This window comes from Sceloporus occidentalis, unplaced genomic scaffold (assembly GCF_023333645.1).
Source record: "Sceloporus occidentalis isolate IW3139 unplaced genomic scaffold, rSceOcc1.0.p SCAF_4, whole genome shotgun sequence".
NCBI classification, from domain to species: domain Eukaryota; kingdom Metazoa; phylum Chordata; class Lepidosauria; order Squamata; family Phrynosomatidae; genus Sceloporus; species Sceloporus occidentalis.
This window is the reverse complement of record NW_028316984.1, coordinates 50,300,659-50,327,897: the sequence shown is the minus strand read 5'-3', so window position 1 is coordinate 50,327,897 and position 27,239 is coordinate 50,300,659. Positions and strand designations below refer to the sequence as shown.

Genomic DNA, 27,239 nt, shown 5'->3' with positions numbered 1-27,239 from the left:
AGAATTAAAATTACCCCAGGGGTCTGCTTCACACACTGAAGATGCTAAAGACTGGGATAGTGAAGATGTTCCTTGAAACATAGACATGATGAGCTACGCTCTTTTTTTCTGCTTGTGAATGCAAAGCATCCCTGCACAGATGCAGATCTGCAATGCACATCATGCCCTACTAATTAATTTTGGTAACACAGACAGCCCTCCGTATCTATGGATTCAGCATCCACAGATTCAACAAACCACAGTTTGATAATATTCACACACACACACACATTCCAAAAAACAAACCTTGACTTTGCCATTTTATATAATAGACATGAATTTACTATGTCACTGTATATAATGGGACTTGAGCATCCACAGATTTTGGTATCTATGGGGAATCCTGGAATGGTATCTATGGAGGGGGTGTCATAGAATCATAGAGTTGGAAGAGACCACAAGGACCATCAAGTCCAACCCCCTGCCATGCAGGAAATCTCAATCAAAGCACCCTCAACAGATGGCCATCCAGTCTCTGCCTAAAAACCTCCAAAGAAGGAGACTCCACCAATCTCCAAGGAAGTGTGCTCCACCCTCAAACAGCTCCCACTGTCAGGAGTTTCTTCCCAATACCAAGGTTGAATTTCCCCTCCTGCAGTTCGACTCCATTGTTCTGAGTCCCACCCTCCAGAGCAGCAAGCTTGCTCTATCCCCCCTATGACATCCCCTCAAACATTCCCTGGGGTCATGGTCCAAACCTCAGAAGATACTAAGGACCCACTATAACTATTTGCTACAGGTTTCTCTTTTTTCCATTTCCTTTCCTGGAAAGACTGAGAGGGTCCACGTTAGAGAGATTTACATGTGTGCTTTTAGATAGAAAAGGCACCACTGCTCTTCTCTGGGAGACATGTATTTGGACAATAAATGACCCATGCCTGCGCTAGGTAACCATAGAACAATATAGCCAGACCTACTTTTGGACAATAAAAATAGCTGTCTTCTTATTTTACCACAGTTGTTTATAAAATGTACAGTTCCCTCTTTCTGTCAAGGGAAGAGTCTTACTTATTTAATTATTAACAGTCACTTCTTTCATTTGCAGCTAAATGTGTAATAATCTGAAATAATAGGCTATGCCCTGGTGTATCCCTGTGCCTTTAACTAAATTACAACAGAAATTCATCAAAATCAGTCTACATGTTAAGAAACAACCCTTAATAAATGATCCACACTGAAGGAAAGGAGCAGGAAGAGTAGGCTATATAATTCCAACACTAAAAGTATAGGAATTCTCTCTTAGAACTTAGGTCCAAAACACACTGCAGATATAATCCAGTTTGAGACCGCTTTATAATCCAGGAAATGAGCAGGAAGAGTAGGCTATATAATTCCAACACGAAAAGTATAGGAATTCTCTTTTAGAACTTAAGTCCAAAACACACTGCAGATATAATCCAGTTTGAGACTGCTTTACCTGCCCTGGCTCAATGCTAGAGAATTATGGGAACTGTAGTTTTGTGACACATTTAGCATTCTCTGTCAGAGAGCTCTGATGCCACAATAAACTGCAATTTCCAGGATCCCCTAGCACTGAGCCTTGTTGCATTCCTCAACTGAATAACCTGGTGGATGTGTCACTACTAAAAAGCTTTTTCAGGTGAACCATTTCATAGTTTATTCTGAACAAAAACCTTTAAACTGAAATAGCTGATGCAAAACTGACACAAACACATACAAGCACACACATGAAGTTTACCAAAAATAGAAGGGCAATTCAAATACTCCCTACAAATAGACCTGTAGTCATCTAAAGAAGTGCTTCTTAATCTAATGTGGTAAAAATTTCTTCCACTGTGCCAGGGACAAGTACCATATTTGTACCATACTTTTATTGTACTCACATAGTTTCCTAGAAATGCACTGCCTTGCAGACAGGTATTGTCTAAAGATCACCATGTTGAGCAGCACTGTTCTAAAGTTACCATCATATTTTAAGAGATGGGTAGGTATTTATAAAAATATGCATGCTTCTTTGAAACAGTTACAGATGTAACAGCCCAGAGATGCTAAGAAATATGTATTTCTGATGGCAAACACTTATTCTAAAGTTTTACAACCCTAATCTAAGGGAGAGATATTATAGAGACCTCTTTTAAAAATATAAACTGCCCAAATTTTAGAGCTCTCACAAAGAACAAAGCAAGGATTCTAAATGACAAAGATGTCACTAGAAATCACAGGTAATCTCCAATGCAGAGATGAGGAACCTGTGGTTATCCAGTTGTTGGTCTCCAACCCCATCAGCTTCAGCCTGGCTGGCCAGCTGTTAGGGTGATGAGAGCAGAAGCTATCAAGTTTTGAACAGCCAGAGGTCCCCTATCTCAGCTTTAGGATACTCTGTCAAGCAAGACCTAGTAAGGGGGGGAGAACATACGAAGCTGGTGGAAGACAAAAACACGTATAAGGAAGGATGGGCAATCAGGAGAGCAAAGTATGTGAAACAAACTGCATCAGAATAACTGGGTTGTGGACAAACAGCAGTGTGGTAATGGTCCCTCTTCCCAGACAAATACTGGGTTTTTACTATAGTACTAGGTAGGAAAAGCAGTTTGGGGAAGATGTGAAGTGCTGCGATCCATAACCCAAAGCAAACATCACACGAGTCACAGAAATCAATTTGGCTAAATAAAGTAGCCTGAAAATTGATGTACCTCAAGATGGTGCAATATTTCTGTATCTCTGAGTTTGGAATTTTTACTAGTCCTGATAAATGAGGTTATATATGAAATAATCTTTAGAAGAAGCTGAATTCACTCCCTATGTACAAAATCCATACTTATTAGTGGAAGCAAAACTATAAAATTGGTGCAGTTGTTAGTGAGTTATGACAGATCCAGTGTCATAGCAATATTTGATCACAACAATAGTATAGTCAGTGATCAGAAGTCAGGAATAGGCCTCAACCCCCAGCAACAAATAACCAAGCTAGCAATGATTACTATAAGGCGGGGTGGAAGAAAACAGCTGCCACCCATCCTTCAGTCCATAGCTTTAAGTCAGAATTTCACATTATCTATTCATGATACAGATGTCCTTTACTTAAAAAAGCAACTTCTGTTTGTTGAATAAAGTTAATGCTGACAGAGTGATCATGAACTCTCAATCAGTTTAGCCTTAAGTGCAAAATGTCTGGGTCCGTACAGGACGGCATTAAACACATCTCCATGTTCTCTGGGAATTCAGTATCAGTGAGAAAACATCCAGCAGCTTAATATCATACAACCAAAATGTGTTTTTTGGAGATAGGGAAGAAAAACATCAACGGAACCTTAGATTACTTTACTCTGTCTGTGTTACATTTGTCACTACATTGCTTCTTATGAAGGCACATTCCACCGCTAAGTGCCCTTGCTTTTAGCAAGAGCTGTTCCTCCATCCACATGGTTTCCTGGACTATCTTTATTTATGGATTATGACACTGCAACAGAAGATAATTGTGTTTATGCACAACTTACAAAATGCAAAACATTAAAAAGAAAGGGAGGAAGCAAGCAAGGTTGTGCATAATTCATGTGCAAATGAAAAGGTGACTTGTAAGCCACAAAGACCCATGGAAAAGGGATGGGCAAAATAAGTCCCTCCAGATGCTGTTGGATTGCAATCCCCATCATCCCTCTCCATGAGCCATGATGACTGAGACTGATGGGATTTGTTGGCCATCTATGTCTGGAGAGCCACATCCTTTCTCAACCCTGCCATGGAGAGTGTAAAGGTAAATCTTTCCCACCCCCATGGCATCCATGCTGCCAAGAGACAGGAAACTCAGGGTCAGGGACCATGAGCAGCTTTTGTCTCCAACAATCCACACATCCACCCAAGAATGAATGGCATCCAATAAGGAAGACACCTGAGGACATCCCAAATTAAACCTTTATCGTACACCATGTGACATCTGGCATTAAGGAGTTAAAGCTGTGAGCTACCTACATAGCCCTGATCTTGCTTCAGGATCAGGCTAAGTCCTATAAAGGCCCTCCCTGCATCTTACCTTCCACCATCCTGGCCTTGGAAAGAGAGAAGGAGAGGAAAGCACAGTTTCACCATGTTTAGCCCCAGAGGAAGATTAAAGGCCCTCCCCCCATCTTAACTGCTACACCTTAGGCTTGGAATAGGGTTGCCATATCCCGCCGGGGGGCGGGACAATCCCGGTTTGGGAGGGGCCAACCCGGTCCCGGTCCGGTTTGGCGCCCAAACCGGGACGGCCCCGCCCACAGTGGCCACCTCAGGCCCCGCGGCGGCTCAAAGGCCTTGCTGAGGCCTGGGAAGGCTCTCCGCGGTTGGAGCTCCAGCCGCGGAGACGCTCCCTCCCGGGCCCCAGCGAGGCCTTCGAGGCGGCTCCGCGGTCGGAGCTCCGACCGCGGGGTCCTCCAAGGCCTCCGCAAGGCCAGGGAGGAGGAGGAGGCCACTTCCCACCGCGGCGATCGCCGCGATGAGGAGCGGCCCCTGCCTCTTTCCCGGCCTGGGAGCCTGCTGAGGCTTCCTCCCAGGCCGGGAGGAGGAGCAGGCCGCTTCCCCTTGCGGCGATCGCCGCGATGAGGAGCAGCCTCCGCCTCTTTCCCGGGCTGGGAGCCAGCCTAGGCTCCCTCCCAGGCCGGGAAGAGGAGGAGGAAGCCTGGCACCGCGGCGATCGCCGCGGTGCCAGGCTTCCCCTCGCCCTTCTCGGCCTGGGAGCCGGCCTAGGCTCCCTCCCAGGCCGGGAGGAGGAGGAGGAAGCCTGGCACCGCGGCGATCGCCGCGGTGCCAGGCTTCCCCTCGCCCTTCTCGGCCTGGGAGCCGGCCTAGGCTCCCTCCCAGGCCGGGAGGAGGAGGAGGAAGCCTGGCACCGCGGCGATCACCGCGATGCCAGGCTTCCCCTCGCCCTTCTCGGCCTGGGAGCCGGCCTAGGCTCCCTCCCAGGCCGGGAGGAGGAGGAGGAGGACAAGGTTTAAAAATCTAGGACTTTTTTTTTTAATTTCCTAGCCAGGAAATTTAAAAAAAAAATGTCCTACATTTTCAAACCTTGTCCTACATTTGTCCCGGTTTCGAGGTCCTCCATTATGGCAACCCTAGCTTGGAAGAACTGGCAGTATCTGCTGGACTTGATCCCCTTCTCTGCTGCCATTTCCTTCTCCTTTTGTGTCATGTCTTTTTTAGACTGTAAACCTGAGGGCAGGGAACTGTCAAAATTAAGTCAGCAAGCTGCTTGGAGAGCCTTTATGGCTGAAGAGTGGGATATAAATACTCTAAATGAATAAATTAAGAAATATGTACATATTCAACTATTTCTTATTCAGGAATTCCTTCAAATTCTAACTGCATGGATGAATGGAAGGAGGGAGGGAGGGACCAGGCCACACTTAATGGCCTGGCAGCCTCAGTCCTCTACAGTCCACTTGTTGGTGGTGGGGGCATCTATAAAGAGAAGGATGATGTTCTGCACATGCGTAGGCTCCCCTGTGTTGTGAAAGAGGCACCTGAGCAGGCCGAGAGCATGGGTGTACAGAGTGTGCTCCATGGGTGCATTCAGCCACTAGACCCCACTCTGCCAGTTGCACAAAGCCTTGCAACACCTCAAAAAATTTAAAATTAGCATATTTTCCAGACAATGTTTGTCTTAAAACCATGCAGAAAATCAGTCAAACACATAAAAACATAAAAATATCCCCCTTTCCCCCATAGTCCCTCTGGAAACATTGACAGGATTTGACTTCCAGCTGCCATCATGAAAAAGATTACAAAGGAAAACAGCATTGTTTTGACTTGCTGGGAGGGGGTGTTGCAACCTGTTTTCCACACCTGTTTTAGGGTGTGAGGGATTTTGAGTAACCTAGAATTGTTTTTTATGATGTAGCAACAAACTCAGTTGTCTAGCATTTTTAGTGTCCTGTCATTATATAGCCTGAAAATTAAATTCAGTATTAATGTAAGTAATTTCTCCAGCCATTATTAGATTTGGCATGAATCTTCATGAATGAGTGAAGAACTGAACCCAGAACTCTATCCACTGCATCACATTGACTCTCACAGCCAGGCAACAGGACTGAATAAGATCGATGTAATCTCTACCATGTGGCTTTTCACACTATGGTTTTCACACTATGATTTTCTTGTATTCAGCTTTCAACTTTCAGTGCACAAGCACTGACTAGCTTCTAACAGAATACAAAAACATGGTTTAATTGAGCTTAACTATGGGTGATCTGAACTGTTTAAGTATCTCTTGTTTTAAGAGACTCACTCATAAACCCTGGTGAGAGGTTTGAGAAGTTTTGCAAGCAGTAATCTATAGTAACTTTGAAGCAATTTCATTAACCATAGTTTATATTAACAATGTATAAACCATGCATCATGGTTTATTCCAACATTCCAGTCTGACAGCCTGCCTGACAACAAACAGGAAGGCAGATCAACTATTTTCAGTGTTGAAGAGTATCTTCCTATCACTTCCACAGAATTCCTCTTTCGCAGTCAGACTGCCTGGCAACATGCTCATTTCTCCACCTATCACTTCACTTTAAAATTCTTGACCAGCCTAATTCTGCAGCTGAACTATAAGGAAAAAAGAAAGAAAAGAAACTTAAGGGGGGGGGGGTCACTTGTTTTGGGATCTTTGTTGAGAGGAAATAGGACTAAGATGGTTGCATGTATAATGGAGAAATAAAAATAATCTTATCCCAGTGACGGTTGATCAGTCAAATTGAGGTGATGTGGAGAGAGACAACCCAATGTCTGCTTGTCAGCAATATAAAATGCCCTTATGGACAGGATATTAGTAGATCTCCAGAAGAAAGTGTGATTCTTCAAAGGAAAGGATTAATTTTTTTAAAAATATACCCAGCAGGGATTCTTGGTAACAATCTGTAAAAGCAGTAGAGTTATTTGAGCCATCCGATTTGTTCCATGGCTGAAGATTTGCAAGGCAGAAAGTGTTTGGATACTGAACCTCATTGATGACATGGCAGCACCAGACCAGTACTCAGGGGCTGCAGAGCATTTGAGGACAGCAGCCAGGCATTTCTAGGGGTCAGAAGAAACTAGACAAACCACTATATCCAGCATCACCTTATTCCTGCAGTGAGGACAAATTTTTATTCTTGTGCTGAGCAATACCTCCTGATTTATGGCTGAAAATATGCCTGGAAGTATCTAGAAGTGAACTTCAATTTTACACCTCTTTGGTGTCTTTTGAGTGATTCCCTTCCTTCACATAGAGCACTCTGGGGTGAGTGTGATGTTGGGGGTATTTACAAACTACACATTCTGCGTGTGTGTGTTTAAATATTTAAAAAAACACTCTGAGGGCTTGTAAGTAACTCAGGAGCTCATAAAGATGGATTTGGAGCTGCATGATATCCAGGAGGAATGCCTCTGCATTTTTTTAAATTAATGTATCCATACTTAAAACTCAGAGCTTGAAAAGGTTACTTCTTCCAGACTACTGCTTACAGAAACATCTCACCACTTTACCAAGTTAGCAAAAAGTAACTTTCTCATCCTCTGTTTAAAATTTAAACTTTCCATCAGCACTGTGTGCTTGGAACAGACTATCTATTGACAGTTCTTCCCATTGTAACTATGGTTAGCAGAAACAAGCAAACATCAAATCATTTATGAAGCTGCTGGAAACAGCTGAAATTAATGAGTTTGGAACCTGAATTACATACTAAAATACAATGGAAACAAAGGCTTTTGATGTCTTTGAAATTATACTGGAGGAAGTTGTGATTATTTGAGCCCAAAGAAGACTGAGATCATTCCTGTAAAACTACATTGTGCTGTATGTAGTATTACTGGCTCTATTGAGATGTATTGGTATGCAGAACCGGTGACAATTCAGACTTATCATTCAATAGTGTACTGGTGCTAAACCAACCAGCAACTAACAAGAAAACAATGCAAAACCAAAGTAGATTCTAAAATCAAAGCAGTAAGTTTCCTGTTCCTGGTTAGTTAGGGGAAGGTCAAATCAGGATTCAGATCCAAATGTAACAGGATGCTTTTGCTTCCATATTAATTTCTAGTTAGTGAGAGTTGGACAGTTAAGAAAGAAGATAGAAAGAAAATCAATTCATTTGAGATGTGACACTGGGCAGGAGTGCTGAAGATCCCATGGACATCTAAAAAGACAAACAAATGGGTCCTAGAGCAGATCAAGCCATAATTTCCCCTGGAAGGCAACAAAGCTGAGGCTGGCATACTTTGGACACATCATGAGAAAGCATGAGCCACTGGGGGAAAAAAAATAAAGCTAGGAAAGGTGGAGGGAAGTAGAAAAAGAGGAAGGCTGCATGTTAGATGGATGGACTCTATTAAAGTGATCATGAGTATGAGTTTGCCGGAGTTGGGCAGAGCAGTGGAGGACAGAGGACCTTGGAGATATCTCATCAAAAGGGTTACCATGGGTCCAGATTGACGTGAAGGCAGTTAACAAAAACAAAAATAGTTGTTCTACTGGTAGGAAAAACCAAGTATAGCAGACAGCATACACCATCACCTGCTCATGGATAATAAGCCAAATTCTTTAGAGCAGTGATTCCCAAACTTTGGTCCTCAAGATGTTTTGAACTTCAGCTCCCAGAAACCCCAGACAGCTTAGCCAGTCTGGAATTCTGGCAGCTGACGTCCAAAGCATCTGGAGGACCAAAGTTTGGGAACCACTGCTTTAGAGTTTATCATTATTGTACAAACAAGGCCATTTTCTTGGTCTTGTTTTGCCTGGTGGCACAGATTCCAGCTCTGATGTCTAGAGAAGTAGAGTAGGAAATGTACGCATCTCAATAGGCAGGCTAATCCTGCATATGTTTACACAAAAATACATTATCTCTTAGTTTCACAGGAACTCAGTTTCACAGGAACTCTCTCAAGCAAATGTGCAACATGAGCACTGCTTCAAAACTGTAGTGTAATCTTAACAGGGCTTTTAAAAGTTATATTTTGGTGATGGTGGCAGGGCAATTGTGGGAGTTGTTGTCAAAAAAACAAAAACAAAACTCCAAGCTCTGGATCATAAGCATATTTATTTTGTTGTTGTTGTTGTGTGCCTCTGAGCTTTTTTTTTTTTTTTTTTTTAAACTTATGGTGGCCCTAAGGTGAATCTATCATGGGGTTTTCTTGGCAAGTTTCATTAGAGGAGGTTTGCCATTGCCTTCCTCTGAGGCTGAAAGAGTGTGGCCACCGAGTGGGCTTTTGTGCTCAAGTGGAGAATTGAACCCTGATCTCCAGAGCTATCGTCCAATGCTCAAACTCTTACACCACACTGCCTTTATATTTATTCAAGTATTTTCACTAAATTTTTCATTGCAGTGAAATGTAAACTCTAGTTAAGCATGTTTAGGATGGCAACCACCACTTGTTTTAATACATTCTACAAAAACTCACCAAAAGGAGTTTGCACCCTTCTGAGCTCACTCCAAAAGCCAATCAGACAGCAACCACATTGCCATGACTGGCCTATTCAAAAAGTAATTCTGCTCACATACAACACTCTTGTCCAGTGAAATATATGTACATGTATATTTATATCTAATATCAGAAATCTGAAGATGTCTAGTGAACAGCACCAGCAGCAAACTTCAGCTACTATACAAATACAGTGCGCCTTGCGTCATACGCTGGAAGCCGTGCCAGAAGAAGCGGTGCCGTGCGCTGGAAAAAGTAATTATCAACTTTAATGCTAACAGCAGGAGAATGAGGCAATTCTAAAATAAATATTTGGAAACACAGCAACCAAATAAAATTCTATGGTACTCGCTAAAAAGGACAGAATGCAAAATATTTTTATTTTAGCTGGGCACAGTCTATTCCTAATATTTAAACCCGCATTCAGAAACTACTGAGACAGCTGAGAATTCATATCATCATACTAATATTGTAGGATCCACAAATTTCTATGACCTTAAACTGAACTCAAGGGAAAGGTTCCAGATGGCAGACCAGCATGATCACAGAGTTTCTTCTGCTTTCTCCTTCTCATGCATCCAGTGACACTCTTGGCAAGCAAAAAACACAAGCACAGTTTGAGGCCAGGAGGAATTTACTGAGAAAGTCATGTATGTCTGGGGCCTGGCAGTCTTGTTTGCTTGCGAATCTGAGCCTCACACTACATACCTCTCTTTCCCCAGCATTCAGTTGTTTCTTAATTCTGCATGCCATCTAAAAATCCTACCATGTAAGAGAAGCATGCCAGTATCTGCACCACACCAGTATCCAGAGTGAGAGGAAGGGGAAGAACAATGCACCAAGCACTACCACTCTAGAAGGCAGCATCTTCCTGCCTGCCCAAAGGACTGGGTTTAACAGCACAAGATAAAACACTTACATGAACTGACAAGAACAAATCTTGCACATTGTGAGAAGAAGTGAGGAAAGTCATTTCACAAATCTAAGTGCAGTTTTAAAATTAGCACGTCTGTAAAAAGAAAGAAAGAAAGAAAGAAAGAAAGAAAGAAAGATGGGAGGGAATGTGTATGATGGTCTGAGACACAAATGTGCTAGTGCTTCAGAGTGAACTGTGTGCCACGCTCCTGTACACAGAGCATCAGTCCTGGTATAGACTAATTTGAAAAATAGACATTTAACAGAATCAGGGTGAAAATGCTTGTGCTAGCATAGGCAAATGAATCTCTTGTATTCCTCAGGGTCTTCATGGGGAAAGAGCAGAGCTGAGCCTCCTAATGTTACTGGATTGCAACTCCCATCAACTCACCATGGGCTATGCTAGCTAGGTCACATGGGAGTTGCAGTCCATAAAATCAAAAGCTCCCAAACCTTGAGGAAGCTGTGTATCTGTTTGATGAGGTTGTCTGCAACACCACACATAATGCCTATGAAAATCCATCTGTGGTGAGCTCTATCTAACCTGTGCAGCAAAGATTTTCAGGAAAGATCTATCTGATGAACAGCCACATCCTGAAAGACTTTAACTACCATTTCCACTTCATTTTACTGTCAGATAGGAAGAAAGTGACCACAAAGGCTAGTGGTACTATTCTTCGTGTGTCTGCTCAAGAATGCAGGTTGGCAGACAAAATGACAAATAGGATGTTCCCACTAGGTGAAACCCCGCGTTCTGAATCGAATCCAAGGAGTGGCCTTCCTATTAGGATCCGATTTAAACATAGAACGGTTCTAGAGCAACTCGCAATCGTCCCCACTACAAATCGAATCGTAGAGCAGTATAAAATTTTGAATCGAGTTTTCATCATTTAACGCGCGTTAAAAAAGATGTAGGGTCTGACCTTCGTTTTTCCCTTGATTCGAGTTAGGAACCGGAGCATTTAAATAGGAACGACAGCCTTTGAAATCGGGTTAGCTGGATGGGCGGAGCGGAGTGCGATGGGGCTGGCCTTGGGGGAGTTGCCCTTTCTGTCCCCATCCGTCGTGGCTGTCGCCATTTTTGCTTCCCTCACCACTTTGTCCCCTCTGTGTGGGGAGAGCCCATTTCTAACGGAGGAGAGGCAGGAAGGCAAGCCTCCTCTCGAAGAGGCATTCCCTGCCCGCTTGGGCTCTGATCTCGCCCAGGCAGGGAAGGGAAGGCTCCTCGCGAGGAGGCATCTGATCTCTCCCAGGCAGGGAAGGGCTCTGATCAATGGGGGGGGGGATAGAGCCTTTCTCCCTCTCTTTCTCAAACGGAATCTGCCTTCTCCTCCAACCCTGAAAAGAGAATCTTTGGGAAGAGTGCTCCCTCCCTGCTTTTCCAGCAGCCTCCTTCATTGATCTCTGTGTTCTCTGAAGGGATTCTCCCTGGCTGTCTGGGAGACATCAAGAGGGGATGCTGTCCTGCAAAACCCATCCCCATAGTTTCTCTGGAAACAGCTTGGGCTCCTCAAATTCGCTTTGCCAGAAGCCTCTCCCATTGATCTCTGGGCTCTCTGAAGGGATTCTCCCTGGCTGTCTGGGAGACATCAAGAGGGGATGCTGTCCTGCAAAACCTATCCCCATAGTTTCTCTGGAAACAGCTTGGGCTCCTCAAATTCGCTTTGCCAGAAGCCTCTCCCATTGATCTCTGGGCTCTCTGAAGGGATTCTCCCTGGCTGTCTGGGAGACATCAAGAGGGGATGCTGTCCTGCAAAACCCATCCCCATAGTTTCTCTGGAAACAGCTTGGGCTCCTCAAATTCGCTTTGCCAGAAGCCTCTCCCATTGATCTCTGGGCTCTCTGAAGGGATTCTCCCTGGCTGTCTGGGAGACATCAAGAGGGGATGCTGTCCTGCAAAACCCATCCCCATAGTTTCTCTGGAAACAGCTTGGGCTCCTCAAATTCGCTTTGCCAGAAGCCTCTCCCATTGATCTCTGGGCTCTCTGAAGGGATTCTCCCTGGCTGTCTGGGAGACATCAAGAGGGGATGCTGTCCTGCAAAACCTATCCCCATAGTTTCTCTGGAAACAGCTTGGGCTCCTCAAATTCGCTTTGCCAGAAGCCTCTCCCATTGATCTCTGGGCTCTCTGAAGGGATTCTCCCTGGCTGTCTGGGAGACATCAAGAGGGGATGCTGTCCTGCAAAACCCATCCCCATAGTTTCTCTGGAAACAGCTTGGGCTCCTCAAATTCGCTTTGCCAGAAGCCTCTCCCATTGATCTCTGGGCTCTCTGAAGGGATTCTCCCTGGCTGTCTGGGAGACATGAAGAGGGGATGCTGTCCTGCAAAACCCATCCCCATAGTTTCTCTGGAAACAGCATGGGCTCCTCAAATTCGCTTTGCCAGAAGCTCTCCCATTGATCTCTGGGCTCTCTGAAGGGATTCTCCCTGGCTGTCTTGGGAAATGAAATGGAAACGATGCCAAAATTTAAATCGCTTCCAAATATTCCGGATTAACGTTACATCATTCTGACGTACTATTGATTGACAGCCCCAAATAAGGCATGGAGGAGAAGAATCGATTTATTTAAACACCGATTTCATGCCAAGTAGGAACGCTTGCAGGTAAAAACTTCGATTTAAATAACCAGATGGGAACGAAGAATAACGCGTTTCGGAACGCGAGATAACCCCAGGGTTATTTTGAATCGGTTTTATTAAAAACGTTGTATTTTAAATCGTTTCAAATATTAAGTGGGAACAACCCCCAAGTGACATATGGGAAAAAGTTCTGCTCCTTCTGCATTCTACTGGGCAACAGTTCATCACTTGAAAGTTGCATTGTTTGATGAATAGGGTCACTACAATATTTACACACATTGAAATGCTAACATTATTAGAACACGAGACAAGAAAGGGAAATAAGAAAGAGATTTGGGGGTCAACCCAGTATTAGGAAATCCATAGACTAAATGTAGGCAACTGCCAGAGGTTAGTGAACCTCACTGGACACACAAGCAGAACCCCAGGAGGGAAAATGTGATTTTGTGCACCCAAATGATTGCCTATGCCACCTATGAGATGGGGAGGGCAATTTCACTATGTGTAGAACCCTACCCAATCCATTTTAGACCTAGCAAAGAACTTTTTTTCCCCTCAACTGAAAGTGACCAAGAAGTTAACTCCTGAGATATTTTCTGTTGATAAAGAAGGTGATTCCTGGACCTAAAATGGCTCAGGGGATCTTCCCCCAAAACATGCCAAAGTGGCCATCCATATGTCCTGGAGAGCATTTGGGGGAGTGGGGGATTTGGGTGGTACATGTGGTCCACCAATCACATTTCCCTCACCTCTGTCACAAAAAAAGATTAAAAGTTACAAACACTACCATCTGCTTCCCCATGATTATTCACACCAAGCAGTTTTGCTTTGGGGCATCAGATCCTGTCTGATCTTGGAAGCTAAGCAGGATCAGCACTGGTTAGTACTTGAATGGGAGACCACCAACAAATTCCAGCTGCTTCAGGCTATATTTTAGATGAAGGGACTGGCCAAACCACTTTTCACTATTCCTTGCCTAAGAAAACCCTATGCAGCCATCTTGAAAGCACACACACACATTGTTAGGCCCCAGTCTATGACTGGAGTCACTCAGTAAGTCTTCCCCAAACTCATCAAGGCCATGCTGAGTAGTGTAGTCTATGACATCACCAGGGCACCAAGCTGGAGAAAGCTGCCCTACATTCAAAGTTCTTTGTAAAGAACTTTTGGGAATAGTTCAGGGATTACAATTCCCAAATACATTTTTCTGGCCCCCAGATTTGTAATCCAAAAACAACACAGGTATACACTAATAGTTCCTTTTTCTAAAATCCCAGATTAAAACATTGCAACAAATTGGTTCTTTCGCGTTTGTTTTACCTGCTAACAGGAAGAGAACTGTGAACAGGTACCATGTGCCAGTATATTGCTCTTTTATAATAAGCCAGGATAAATCAGAAATCCTGGCTTATTATTATGCAGTAATGTGGTTAATGTGAAACCATGGTTTATATGACTGACTGAACCCAAGCCTGCTACAAATCATGGTCTGTTCAACACAACCACCACTACCAAACCCACCATTTCACATTTTGCATTTGTGGGTTACTGTTATAGTTATCAGATAACCAGAGTGGAACCACCAGTCCACCATAAGCAGCTGCTCTAAAATGGAACCAAGAGTAAACGTACAAAGCCGAGTCATGACACATGAGCTACAAAAACAGGCAAACAGCAAAAAAACATGGACTTGCATACTGTATACTTAGAAGCCCAAATTATAATATGGAGATTTATCTATACATACGACAAACCATGCTCCGTATAACAAGTATCTCCCACTCATCATTACATATGTATTTATTTCCTCTATTTATATAGCTTTCACAGTAGCACAAGTTACTTGGGCAGCTCACAAAATGATTAAATGATTAAACAACTTTTAAAACCACAACAGAGTTTAAACAGGTAAAGAAATATACCCTTGAATGCACCTATAGGACATCAGTCTGCATTTGAAGTTTAAACATCTGTCTGATGCCTTCATCTGGGCTTTTATTTAATCAGGGACCAGGGACAGAGATGCATAATATCTTGTAAGGTAATGCCCTCTGAAATAAAGAGCTGGAAGATACTGACTTTAGTTGTTGACTTGAATTTAAGCAACCGTCTAAAATACTAGCCATATTGTCTGGGGGATTTTAGAGGGTAGCCCTCCCCCCCAAAAAAAAATCTGATTGATCAGGTTTGAAATTAGCTCTTAGTCATTTGATTATTTTTAATTGCTCATACCTTGAAAAAGGTGTTTCAGATTTCATTGGCTAGAATCCTGTTTGTTTGGCCCAATTAGAGTAGACCCAATGAATATAAATACCCTTGATTCAGTGGATCTACTCCATTCAGTAATAAGAATACGACTGAGGCCAATATGTTAACTCAAGACTTGTGTGAAAGAGGGGGAAATGACCAAAAATGTACATCATTCTTTGAATGACAATAGATTATTTGCTGACTCTGCTTATGCAGTTGTGCCAAGTGAAGCATGTCGAAAAGCAAAATTCACACATGCATAAGAGCTATTCCATATATGCAGCATCAAGTAAATGATCTGTAGTTGTGAAACTGCTACTATGCAAGCTTTCATATAATCCAACATCACATTATATAATAATAATAATAATAATAATAATAATAATAATAATAATAATAATATAATTAATATCCTGCCTCTTCCTGTATTGGATCGATGTATCCATGCTTCTCACTGAAGGCAGTTTATACATTCATCTTACATTGTCCTAGCATGTGAGACTCTAGCCTAACTTTAAACCAAGATGGCATTTTCTGGAAGATTCTTCCTTTAGGAATATGAACTGATCTGGTTAGGACAATGATGAGAGATTGTAAATAGGAAATGTGTGTAGCTTTTTGACCCTTCAGAACCAGTTCTGGGGGTGCTACCAAGCTCTCCTGATACATTTTAGGGGTGAACAAGATGCAAATTATATGAGGTCACTGAAGTTGATCTAAACTAGCATACCAGCCACAGCACAGGTAACATACCCAAGATTTCATCCATAGTCTGTACATCACATAAAATATGAATATATGGAATACTTCATTAAGAAACTAAGAATTTTTAAAATCATGTTGTAAGAAGGTAGCCTAGACAAATTGACCCATTTCATTGATTAAGTATAGCAGTTACTCGTAACTTTATATATATATATATATATATATATATATATATATACACACACACATACACATACACATAAATTGTTAAACAAACACAAGCAAAAGATTAAATGCTGAGACCTCAAAATAGTAACTAAATAAGATGGCCTCATCCTTTTAAAAAATAAGACAGTACAGTAATCATCTTGGAAAAGAGGATGAGCTCTGATAAAAACTAGTATCTCTTCCAAGGGCTGCATCAGTTATTCAGCTAATACAGGCCCACTGAACCACTCGCTAAATGGTATGTCAACAATCATGTGAACCCACTGATTTAAGGGGTTCTCTCTAGTAGGAACTATTTCAACTACTTCAGGGATCATTCTACGTAAGTATACAGTTGAGATTCAGATGGAAATAATTGGCAAGGCAAAGTCTGGGAAAACATGAAGATTACCAGGAGACATCACTTGTGGAGTGCAGACCATACTGGGTGACACAATGCGATGGTACACATGGTGGGACTGGCATGGATGCTACACAAGCAAGGCAGGGTGTTGCCACCCTTTCTCACTCGCATCATTGCCCACTAGCAGCAGCTTGGCTGGGCAGTGGCCAATTGGCTGGGGGGCAGGCACCAAGGCGAGGCAAGGGAGGCACAGAAGGGCAGTCTGCCACCAGTGCCCCTGCAGCCCTTTCCGGGCACCCATACCGAGCAGCACCATCCACAGTTATGCCATTGCAGACTACTCTTTCAGTTAGAGCACCAGCTTAGTGTAGAGGTTTGAATGTTGGACTAGGACAAAGGTGAACCAGGATTCAAATTCCCACTTGGCCATGGAAACCCACTAGATGGCTGTGAGCAAGCCACATGCTCTCAGCTTCAGAAGAAGGCAAATGCTCTCTGAATAAATCCTGCCATGAACACATAGTGATAGAGTCACCTTAGGGTTGACCTAAGTCAGAAATGACTTGAAGACACCCAACAACAACAACTATTTCAATTTCTTTAAAATCCTCATAAACTAGTAGCTCAAGTTGGGTCTTGAACTGAACTTGATAGGCCTGGGGTTTCCAAGTCCTAGTACAGTAACACACCCCAGTACTTTAAGTCTTGATCCGTTCTGGTGCAGTCCTTTTACAAAGTGCTTGTCGCACCAACAGCATGGGATCTTTTGCTACAGAACTGCCTATTACAGGCAAGAGAGCAACTGCAGCACACCTCCTTAAGTTCCATACGTTCATCTCCAGCAGAGCATTTGGGTTGAGCTGCTTGGATTCCTCTCAACCAGAATTGTTCACAGTATCTTCATTAATGCAGGCATAGTCAGGGCGAGACATTCTGAATAACAGTTTGTACTTTCCAGAGTGCCTGCTTCCCCACAAGAGCTTTCTTTTCTGAGCTCCCCTCCACCACACCCCCACAGATCACCACTGACAAGAAGCCTCAACTTTCACTTAATCCGAGGTTACACATTTTTCTGCATTATGATTAATCATTTCAGTCATGAGGGATGTTATTGTTTATTCCCCACCTCCAGCTTGAGGTGAATGGGGAACACTTAATTTCAGAGAGGAACATTTTATTTCTGCCATGTCCTCAGTTGCTTTTTTAAAAAAAATTGAAGGGAAAGAACAGATTTAGCTAGCTTTAACAGGGTTACTCCAATACATTTTGTTGTCTGAAGTGATGGGAAAGCAACCTCCGTTCTTTTGACATAATAGAGACCAACAAGTTTGGCAGTTCAGTCTTCTTGCAATATGGGTGACTGGATAATATCCCCCACTGCCCCTGAGGGCAGCCAGACAGCAGAGGGGGTACAAAGCAGGCAGTGTGGCCACACTGGGCAACAAGAACCAATGCTCAGACTCTGTAGAGGCATACCTCAGTTAATATAGCCTCAGATAAAGATGCTCCTTTTCACAGTCATATGCTTGCCCTATGCACAGCTCTTCTTCCTTATCCTCTGTCTAGCTGAAAAGGTTTTTTTAGCAGCATCACCATTGGGAGGGTGAAAAAACACAGAAATTCAGTACTGCATCATTGTGGTATGTCTGCAGAAAATAATGCAATAAAGCTTGAGCTAGGAAAGAGTGGGATGTGTGCCTGGCTACAACAGGCAAGGAAATGGCAGCGGTCTCCAAAATCCCTTACTGAGCATGCATGGAAACAAAACAGAGATGAAAAAGGAGAACAAATAAGCTTGTCTCACCTGCTCCCCTCGGTATGTTATTAAAAAAAAGTATACATCGATAAAATTTGGCCACAGAAATAGAAATCATAAGAAAAGTGGAGGCTGGTGGAAGAATATAGCATTCCTGGATGCATTCGGGAAGAAGCCTTTAAGTGGTCTGTAGATGGTTCAAAAAATTTTTGCTTACCTATGCAAGACCTACCTGAGCTGGTTGTTTAATTTTACACATGCACATTGCTATTCTTTGAATAAAATGTTTGCCAAAACTAACTGAAGTGTTCTTATTTTAGGTGGTGGAGGAATCTAGCCTTGGTGGTGCAGTGGTTAAATGCCAGTACTACAGCCACAAGGTTGTGAGTTCAATCCCAGGCAAGACTCCAAGATCCACTGTGGGCTGCTAAAATGAATACCCAGCTTGTTGGGGGCAATAAGCTTATATATTGTAAACCGCTTAGGGAGTGCTTAAGTGCACTGATAAGCGGTATAGAAATGTACTTGCTAGTGCTATTGCTATCCCTCTTCTTTCAATGTTATTTCTGCCTGTGGTGTCAAATTTTCTGCTAAAGAAGTCATAGCCAGGAACACATCTACTTTGCTAACAGTGGCATTCATGTATGAGGCAGGTTGCTATAATGAAAATAGATAACATGTACCAATTTCAAACATTCTGCTTTCAATCTGGGGCTTTTTTTAAACGTCTTCTCTTTCCCTTCTTTGCCCCATTTTTAAGCACCTGTCTCCTAAACATTGCTATCAAAAATAGTGCACTCTTGCACAGTTGTGGTGTACACTAAGAACTCACAAGCCTCAAGGAAATAAATACATTCATTACCTATAAAATTCAAATTTTATTAATACATTTCATTCAGCAGCACAAAAGAATGGCAATTGTGCCATGTCACAGCATCCAACAGCTGTCCATGACACAGGTGTGAACCAACACTCTGCACAATAGTTACAATCACCATAAAAATTCAATATTCTTGAGGCTACAAAAAGGAGATAAAAGTGGGATATCCCATCAGTAGAAGCTGAGACATGAGGGAATGAGTCCAGTTTGTACATAACCAATGGGCAGATCCTCTGTCCTATGGTTAATGGCATTTTGTGTTTCAACTGTTTTACTACTGCTTCCAACTAGTACACTCAACAAACATAATTGATAAGTCATTTTGCCTTCTGTACTTGATGTGGGAAAACGAGATGGAAAGAGGAGACATAGATCTTATGGTATCCAGAGAGGTAATATATTGAGCAGTGCACAGATGTCCAGGAATTTCACTTACTGGGCTGTGCTATGAAGCAGGCTGGGCATCTTCACTTACGGATTCAACATATTCAGCACTGAATTTATATTTCAAGTTTTATAGCCACCTGCTAAGGCAATATAATTCCAGCGAAATCAACCCAGGATGAAAAATTATTCATGGTTGGGTTATTTTTAAGGGAAGTTTTGAACATGGTTGTAAAGCTTAGGTTGCATGAAAAAGGATACTTGGCATGACATCACAGTTCAAGAAAATACACAATGTAAAAAATTACCTGCAGAATGCAGAAATATCAGCTTGGGGGAAAACAAAACAAACACAAGTCTACAAAACTAGTCTCAAGAGTCACTAAAGAATATTTGGCATCCACCTTCGACCACTCCAATCCTTCCTCCCCAGGACAGAAATCATAGGTTGTTTCATTTTTAGTACTTTGCTTCCAAATTACATTGACTATGAAGCTTTACCACATGATTGAACATATAGATATGTTACTCCATACACTTAGAGCCCAGGGAGAATCCCAGTGGAAGACAGGAACAAAGGCTAATCTGGCAGGCTGTACACACACACACAAACACACACATAAACACACAATCTTATCCATTCTCCAGTCCATCACTGACCATATACGTCTGCACTGACGCATACACTATTTTATGTTATAATCTGTGTATGTTATGCTTTAGCTACACAACCTTATGTAACACATTCCAGTTTAATACAGAACAGTGTGTAGATTGTTGTGTCAATCTAAGCAGCCCCCAGTTCCCATGGTGTTCCTTTCAATATTGCCCCTTAAATATAAAAAAAAATTAAAAAAATATAGAGGGAAATAAAATGCAACAAGAAAGTGCCTATGGTATAGCAAGAGCCATATAGTTTTTAAATCTCTGAGGATGATTCTTCTCCATCCATATTCAAATAGCTTTAGACTGACAGGGGCAGAGGATTCCTAGTGATCAATTCTGGCAAAATATAAATGGCTTCTGTTAGTAGTGTGGTTGTCCTGACTTGCAAGTGTACAGGTCTATTAAGGGATAACAAAGTATAAATATTTTTTTTAGAAAAAGACAGGATCAGCGCCACCATTATACATCAGCCTCCGTAACCAGCATGTTGAAAGCATACATACTGCCATGGTGATGCTGTAGGAAAAAGCATTACAGCAACCACTTGTACTGTTTCCTTGTTTAAGGAAATCAAATGCATCTGCACTGATCCTTTACCCAGGCAGCATCTTATACACCACAAACACACACACACACACACACACAGCCCAAGAACTTCCACCACTACAAAACAAAAAAACAAACAAAAAAACATGAAGTCCAACATTATGTGCATCTCCCTATTCCCCTTCCCTTTCCCTTTCAGGTGATGAACACAATAATGTTTGACAGCAATCATCTCCAAAGCATTTATGCACCCTGCCATGAGAACAGAAGTACACTTGTGCAGTCAGAAAATGACAACACACAAACAGCTTCCCAGTTGTTTTCAGAAACACCACTACTGTTCTTTGTCTTTTTCTTTCTTAAATAACCACTGGACAAGGAATTATATAATGCAGATTAATTCAGGTGTCTCCTCCTCCTCCACCACCACCACCTCCAGACTCTATCCATCACATCGCCAAGCAGTCCACAAAACAAATAACACCCAGTCTTTCCTTTGGTGTTCTGAGGAAGGAGGAAAGACAACCAGCCAAAGGATGGGATGTGCAACCACCAGCAGCACAACCAACACTTACCGCCTCAGAGTCTTCAAATCCATGCAGGTACAAATTGTCATACATGGAGGTCTGATAATCCAAAGCACCCCTTCCTCAAGGCAAAAAGTGAAATGCCTATAAAAGCCACAGCTGGGTTTTAAAAGGGGAGAAAGAAAAAAAGCAGGCAAAGGCCTAGATGGAAGCCACTCAGCCGCCTTGCACAAGAGATCAGATAGATCAGAGATAGATCTCCTGTGGACTTCTTTCCCCCTGCCAAGATGCTCTTCATTCACATCATAGGAGGGGAAGGTGATCCCTAGAGGCAAGGCAGAGCTGGCATTTTATCTGCCTCCCAAGTGCTGAGCTTGAAAGCAAAGCCCGTTTCCCCCAAGCAAGGACTGATGACAGAGCCAGGAAAGAGACCAGCGATTGGCTGGACTGCTGTGGCTCAGTCAGCTCCCAAAGCCTTCTCTTTGATAGTGGATGACGAACAGGAGGGCTTGTGCATTTGTAACAAGCATGTCCCCGAAGAATCCTTCAACCAGTAAAGAGGAAGAATCGGAATAAGAAGAATGGCCAAAAAAGAGAGAGGGGGGAGTGGGCTGGGGGTGGGTATCCGGACAGATTTGACCCCCCCCCCAAAAAAAATGCACCCTGCAAAGGGGGGGGGGGAGAAATAGGTGTCTTCCAACATCAAAATGCCAAACATCTGCACCTTAAGGGAAACGGCAACTTTAAAATCCGAAGAGATTGGCTGATGGATTTTATACAGGGTGACAGGAGCCAGAAGATTAAATGAAAGCATTGAAGGGGAAGGTGTTTGCATTAGCTTCCCTGAATCAGACTCTTTCCTCTGCTTAAGGAAGAAATTTGGAGGTAGGAGGGAGAGAGATGGAGAGGAAAGAGTTCACTTCCTTTCTCTGTCTTGTTTCTCTGGTTGCTTTGGATTTTCTGTGCAGTATTTCCATTCAGAAGCCCCTTCCAGGGGAGGCATTTAGAGATTATAAACTATGCTGTTTCAGAGAGAACCATAGGGAAATTGTGCATTTATCTGTGAAGGAGGCAAAGTTTATTTATCTTTCAGGAAAAATGCAAAGCAAGCCTGGCTAAATAGGTCAGGATATGCCCCCAAACAGCATGTGTCTCCCTGCAGCCTCAGCCCTCCTCCTGCCCACCTGTTTCTCTCTTCACACAAGGTACTGTATTAAGACTGGATTCATCAGTGAAATGTATATTCTCATTATATGTGAACTAGGAAGTCCAAACAAGCCAGCTTTGGGATCCATCTGTAAAGTGGGCTTTCAACCCTGTCTTGTTTGTAAGAGCTTAACCAAATTTATGTGGCTTGAAAGCTGGACTATGACTCTGGAGAACAGGGTTCGAATCCTCGCTTAGGCAGGAAACCCCACTGGATGACCTTGGGGAAGCCACTTACTCTCAGTTTCAGAGGATGCCAATGGCAACCCACCCTCTGAAGAAAATTGCCAAGAAAACCCCATGACAAAGTTGCTTTAGGGTCATCTTTAAGGCACACAACAACAACAACAACAACAACAACAAACACCATGGAAAGGGATATTTAAATGCTGGTATCTGCTTTCTTTTCCTGTTCAGGCAAATTGTTTAATTTTTTAATATATATATAGAGAGAGATGTATGTATTTTAATATTTTGTATTGTTTTTAGATTGTATTGTTTTATACTTGTTCGCTGCCTTGAGTCCCAATATTGGGAGAAAGGTGGGACATTGCTTTTGCAATTTTGTGCTAGTTGGAAAAGTCTTTTGCTTGATTTTAACTGTTGTAAGATGTTGTAAGATTTTGTATTTTCTGTATTTTAATTTTGTTGTATATTGATTGTATTGTGTTTTTGGCTGTTGTGACCCGCCTTGATCCCAGGAAAGGCGGGCTAAAAATAAAGCTTTTATTATTATTTATAAGAAAATAATAGGAGAGCCAAAGCAGGAGCAAGCAGATGGCATGTGTCCACATGCCGCTCATACAGTGATCACAATACAGGTGGACTCCTTCATAAAGGCATCCACACTGCCACCTGATTACTGTACATGCAAATGCAGCTAAGTCCACTGCACCAGCCCAAAATCTAAAACTCTATCCTCTCCTGCACATCAGAATAATCACCAGAATAATGCCTTGTCCCTCAGAACCAAAGCGAGTAACCATAATCAGTTACACATTTTGCAGGTAGTAGAATAATTCAAGAACTCAGTAAAGGATGAAAGTTTCACCAAGTAAATTTTGTTCATAATTTTAATACTACACATACAAAGTCAGAATACAACAAACTGTATTCAAGATTTGGGAAGATTGGCTTCGGACAGGCAAGAACCACAATGGGCCACCATTTTCCTTTTGCTCACTAAGTAGAGAAACACTACGGACCTTCCACAAGACTTTTGCCACTTTCATTGATCTTAAGTCTGCATATGAATTCATCTTTAGGGAAAGGATTTGCATTTTCTGAAATTTTAACTGAAAAAAGAGTTTGTTTGTTTTTTACATGAGCTATTTATTTAACTAGTGCAAATAGACCCAAGACATCTTAGCTCTCTTATTTCAGTAACTGAATAGGATTTGGAAAGAAGGTCTCTCTGCACTGATGAGGTTTGATTTATATTGAAGCAATTCATTCCCTTGTTGTATAGCTGATGAACTGCATCCTTGTATTGGCAGGTATTAAGATAGCAACGCAGACAACACAGTATTGTTAATAAGGTATAGGTGCTGTAAGTCCTTAACATATTGTCAGAATGAACTAGCAGATTATCAACTATAGTAAAACAAATGTTTTTTTCCCCCTCAAAGTGTTAGGAAAGGCAAATGGGCATTCTAGAGAAGTGAAAAAGAATTTTTCTATTAACTATACTTTGTATATTTTCCTATTTCAGAAGACAGAATTGTTTTTTTACTGGAGCTTATTGGCTGAGGCTTTTATTTTTGGAGAATATTTCTAATTTGTTATATGTAATAAGTGAAAAAGATTTTTTTATTATTATTAATGGTCCTTTGTATATTTTCCTAAGACTACAAAGTGGTGATATCCAATGCCTAACACCTTCAATTTTTTTCCTCCTGTTTGGTTTGTAACAACTTGCCTGATGAAGAAGCCAGTGAAGCTTTGAAAGCTTGCAACATGTATCTTGTGCATTTTGGTTGGCCAATAGAGGTATCACTGTTTGGTGGATTTTTGTTTGAATTTGCTAAATGGCCAACACAGCTACTCCCTGAATGTTTCCTTGGCAAGAAGTTCAGCATTAAAAATGGATCTCTCTCTCTCTCTCTCCCTCTCCCTACAGAAAAGAGGAATTAATGTGAGCTGAAAGATGTTCACTCAAAACTTTTAAAAGATACTTTAAAACCTTCTACAGAAGAAACACAAGAGTGATGGGAGCAAATGGTTATTATGCCTTGGATACAATTCTGTTACTCGAATCAATATAGCCTTCCTTGCCATTTCTGAAAATAGTTATTGCTACAAAAAAATCTTTAACTGATTAATCACTGTAGTTCAGAAAGATAAAGACATAGTATATAAAAATATAAATAGACATTTTGGCCGCTATTATTATTATTATTATTATTATTATTATTATTATTATTATATTATTATTATTATTATTATTATTATAGTTTATTTATATAGCGCTGTAAGTTTACATGGCGCTTTACATTATAAGCAACCAAAACACAGATAAATAGCTGCCGATGGCATACAATCTAAAAGTAGAAAGCAGGAAATAATAAAATTAACAACATATCTATACAATACTTATAAAACAATAGATTATAAAATAATACACATTAAAACACATTATCAGCCGTCAAAATCCAGTTGTGAGTTGGAAAGCATCCCTAAAGTACAGGTCTATCTGAGTAACTAAAAATGCAACCCCTTTTATTTGGGCAGCCTTTAGAAATGTTTAAAGTCATGTTTTAATGGTAATTTTGCTCTGTTCCACTAATGTCTATAAAGCAAATCAACTGAAATTATTATTTTAGGAGACCAGCTTTTGTGTTACATTGACTATTAACATTTTGATTGGTGTTAAAATAAATTACAGTGAAAAATTAAAAGTTTTGTGGGGATTTAGTGTTATGGTAAATACTATCTGATATATGACTAACAAGCAGTAATGACTAACATCATTTAACAAGTTCAGGTGAAAATGCAAGTTTACAAGCAGGGGGGAAAAGCAGCCATGCTGTTCTTGCACAGAGTCCTGTGTTTTGCTTCTGCTGGAGAAATCAACAGAGATGAGATTTAGCCTCCAAATTACATATTGTCTCTGGTTACAATCATACTGCTGGTCAAAGGGCAACAGAGGGCTTAAGAAGTAATGCAAACATTGTTCCTTCAGGGAGGTCTCCAAATATACTGTATACAACAAAATACAAAATCCACAGAACACTCATACCTTTCCTGGGCAACTAAACTACATAAAAGCTTTCAAAGCTTCACTGGCTTCTTCATCAGACAAAGATATTAAAAATCATACAGGGAAAGACTCTAAAGTTCTTCCCACTTTCCCCCTTCATCCCAAGACTACTTCGGTTGCTGCAAACTCAGTTCACATTCCAAAAGTAGTTTGCACTCAGTTAATTCAGCAGAGGAGAGAGGAAAGAAGTCTTGTCCTTTCCAGTAGGCTCAGGTAAAAGTAAATTGCTGCAGCCTTTCCTAGCTTGTCTGTTCTTCCTCTTTAATAATCTCCTCTTTAATACCATTTTGACTATACTCTGTTATTGTTGTGTGCCTTCAAGTTATTTCTGACCTCATAGAATCATAGAGTTGGAAGAGGCTGCAAGAGCCATCCAGTCCAACCCCCTGCCATGCAGGAACTCTCACTCAAAGCATACCCAACAGATGGCCATCCAGCCTCTAAGACCTACAAAGAGGGAGATTCCACCACTCTCTGACGTAGTTTGTTGATTGTCGAACAGCCCTTACGGTCAGGAAGTTCCTCCTAATGCTTAGGTGGAATCTTTTTTGCTGGAGTTTGCACCCATTGCTCTGGGTCCTAGTCTCTGGAGCAGCAGAAAACAAGCTTGCTCCATCCAGAACATGACATCCCTGCGAATACTTAAGCAGGGCTATCATATCACCTCTTAACCTTCGCTTCTCCAGGCTAAACATCCCCAGCTTCATAAGTCATTCCTCATAGGGCATGGTTTCCAGACCGTTCTCCATTTTAGTCGCCCTCCTTTGGACACGACTTATGGTGACCCTTAGGCGAACCTATTCTATATGGGGGGGTTTTTTGCCAAGATTTGTTCAGATGAGATTTGCTATTGCTTTCCCCTGAGCCTGAGAGCATGTGACTTGCCCAAGGTCACCCAGTAGGTTTCAGGATCAAGCAGTACTTGAACCCTGGTCTCCAGAGCTATTATCTAATTCTCAAACTACTATGTTATGCTGACACAGTGTTTGGCTACAGATGTTGCTTGGCTACAGATGTCCTGGTTTTTCATCTGTGAAAATATTTAAAGTATGGATTTCTGCATTATTTCTGGTTATGTGGCAATTTGGATGTCCAGAATATTAACATTCTCACCCTTATCTTTTCAGACAGATGTGCTTTCTTTTTCAGAACTCAAAACATTCACCATTACCTAGTAATGTGAATAATCTTAATATGTACATGTATATGTATATTTCCAGGAAAAAGTAGGATGGGTAAATGAGGGTCCAAAACACCCTGCAGAAATAATCCAGTTTGAGACTGTAGTTTTGTGAGACATTTAGCTGTTTCCATTGGAGAGCTCTGGTACCACAATAAACTACAATTCCCAGGATTCCCTAGCACAGAGCCAGGGCAATTAAAGTGCTCTCAAACTGGATTATTTCTGCAGGGTGTTTTGGACTGAGGAAGCAAAAGTAAACAGAAGTGGAACACCCTCATTCGGAGTTTGGTGAAATCTCCTTTTTTGGAGGTTTTTAAACAGAGGCAGGATGGCCACCTGTCAGATGTACTTGGATTGTGAGTTCCTGCATGGCAGGAGATTGGACTGGAT

General features: G+C 41.8%; 1 protein-coding gene across 3 annotated transcripts in view; it reads right to left on the bottom strand.

The window, feature by feature from the left end:
• Positions 1–27,239, bottom strand: part of CACNB4 (calcium voltage-gated channel auxiliary subunit beta 4) — a 201,599-nt gene that overhangs the window by 92,631 nt on the left and 81,729 nt on the right. The window contains exon 1 of one of the 3 annotated variants that reach the window (XM_089520027.1): positions 21,250–21,608. The exons of the other annotated variants lie outside the window; for them this stretch is intronic. Within the exon in view, the coding sequence (XP_089376153.1) occupies positions 21,250–21,294 (45 nt within the window). The 5' untranslated portion in view covers positions 21,295–21,608. Of the gene's footprint in view, positions 1–21,249; positions 21,609–27,239 lie in introns of those variants that run through there. 3 annotated transcript variants of the gene reach the window in all.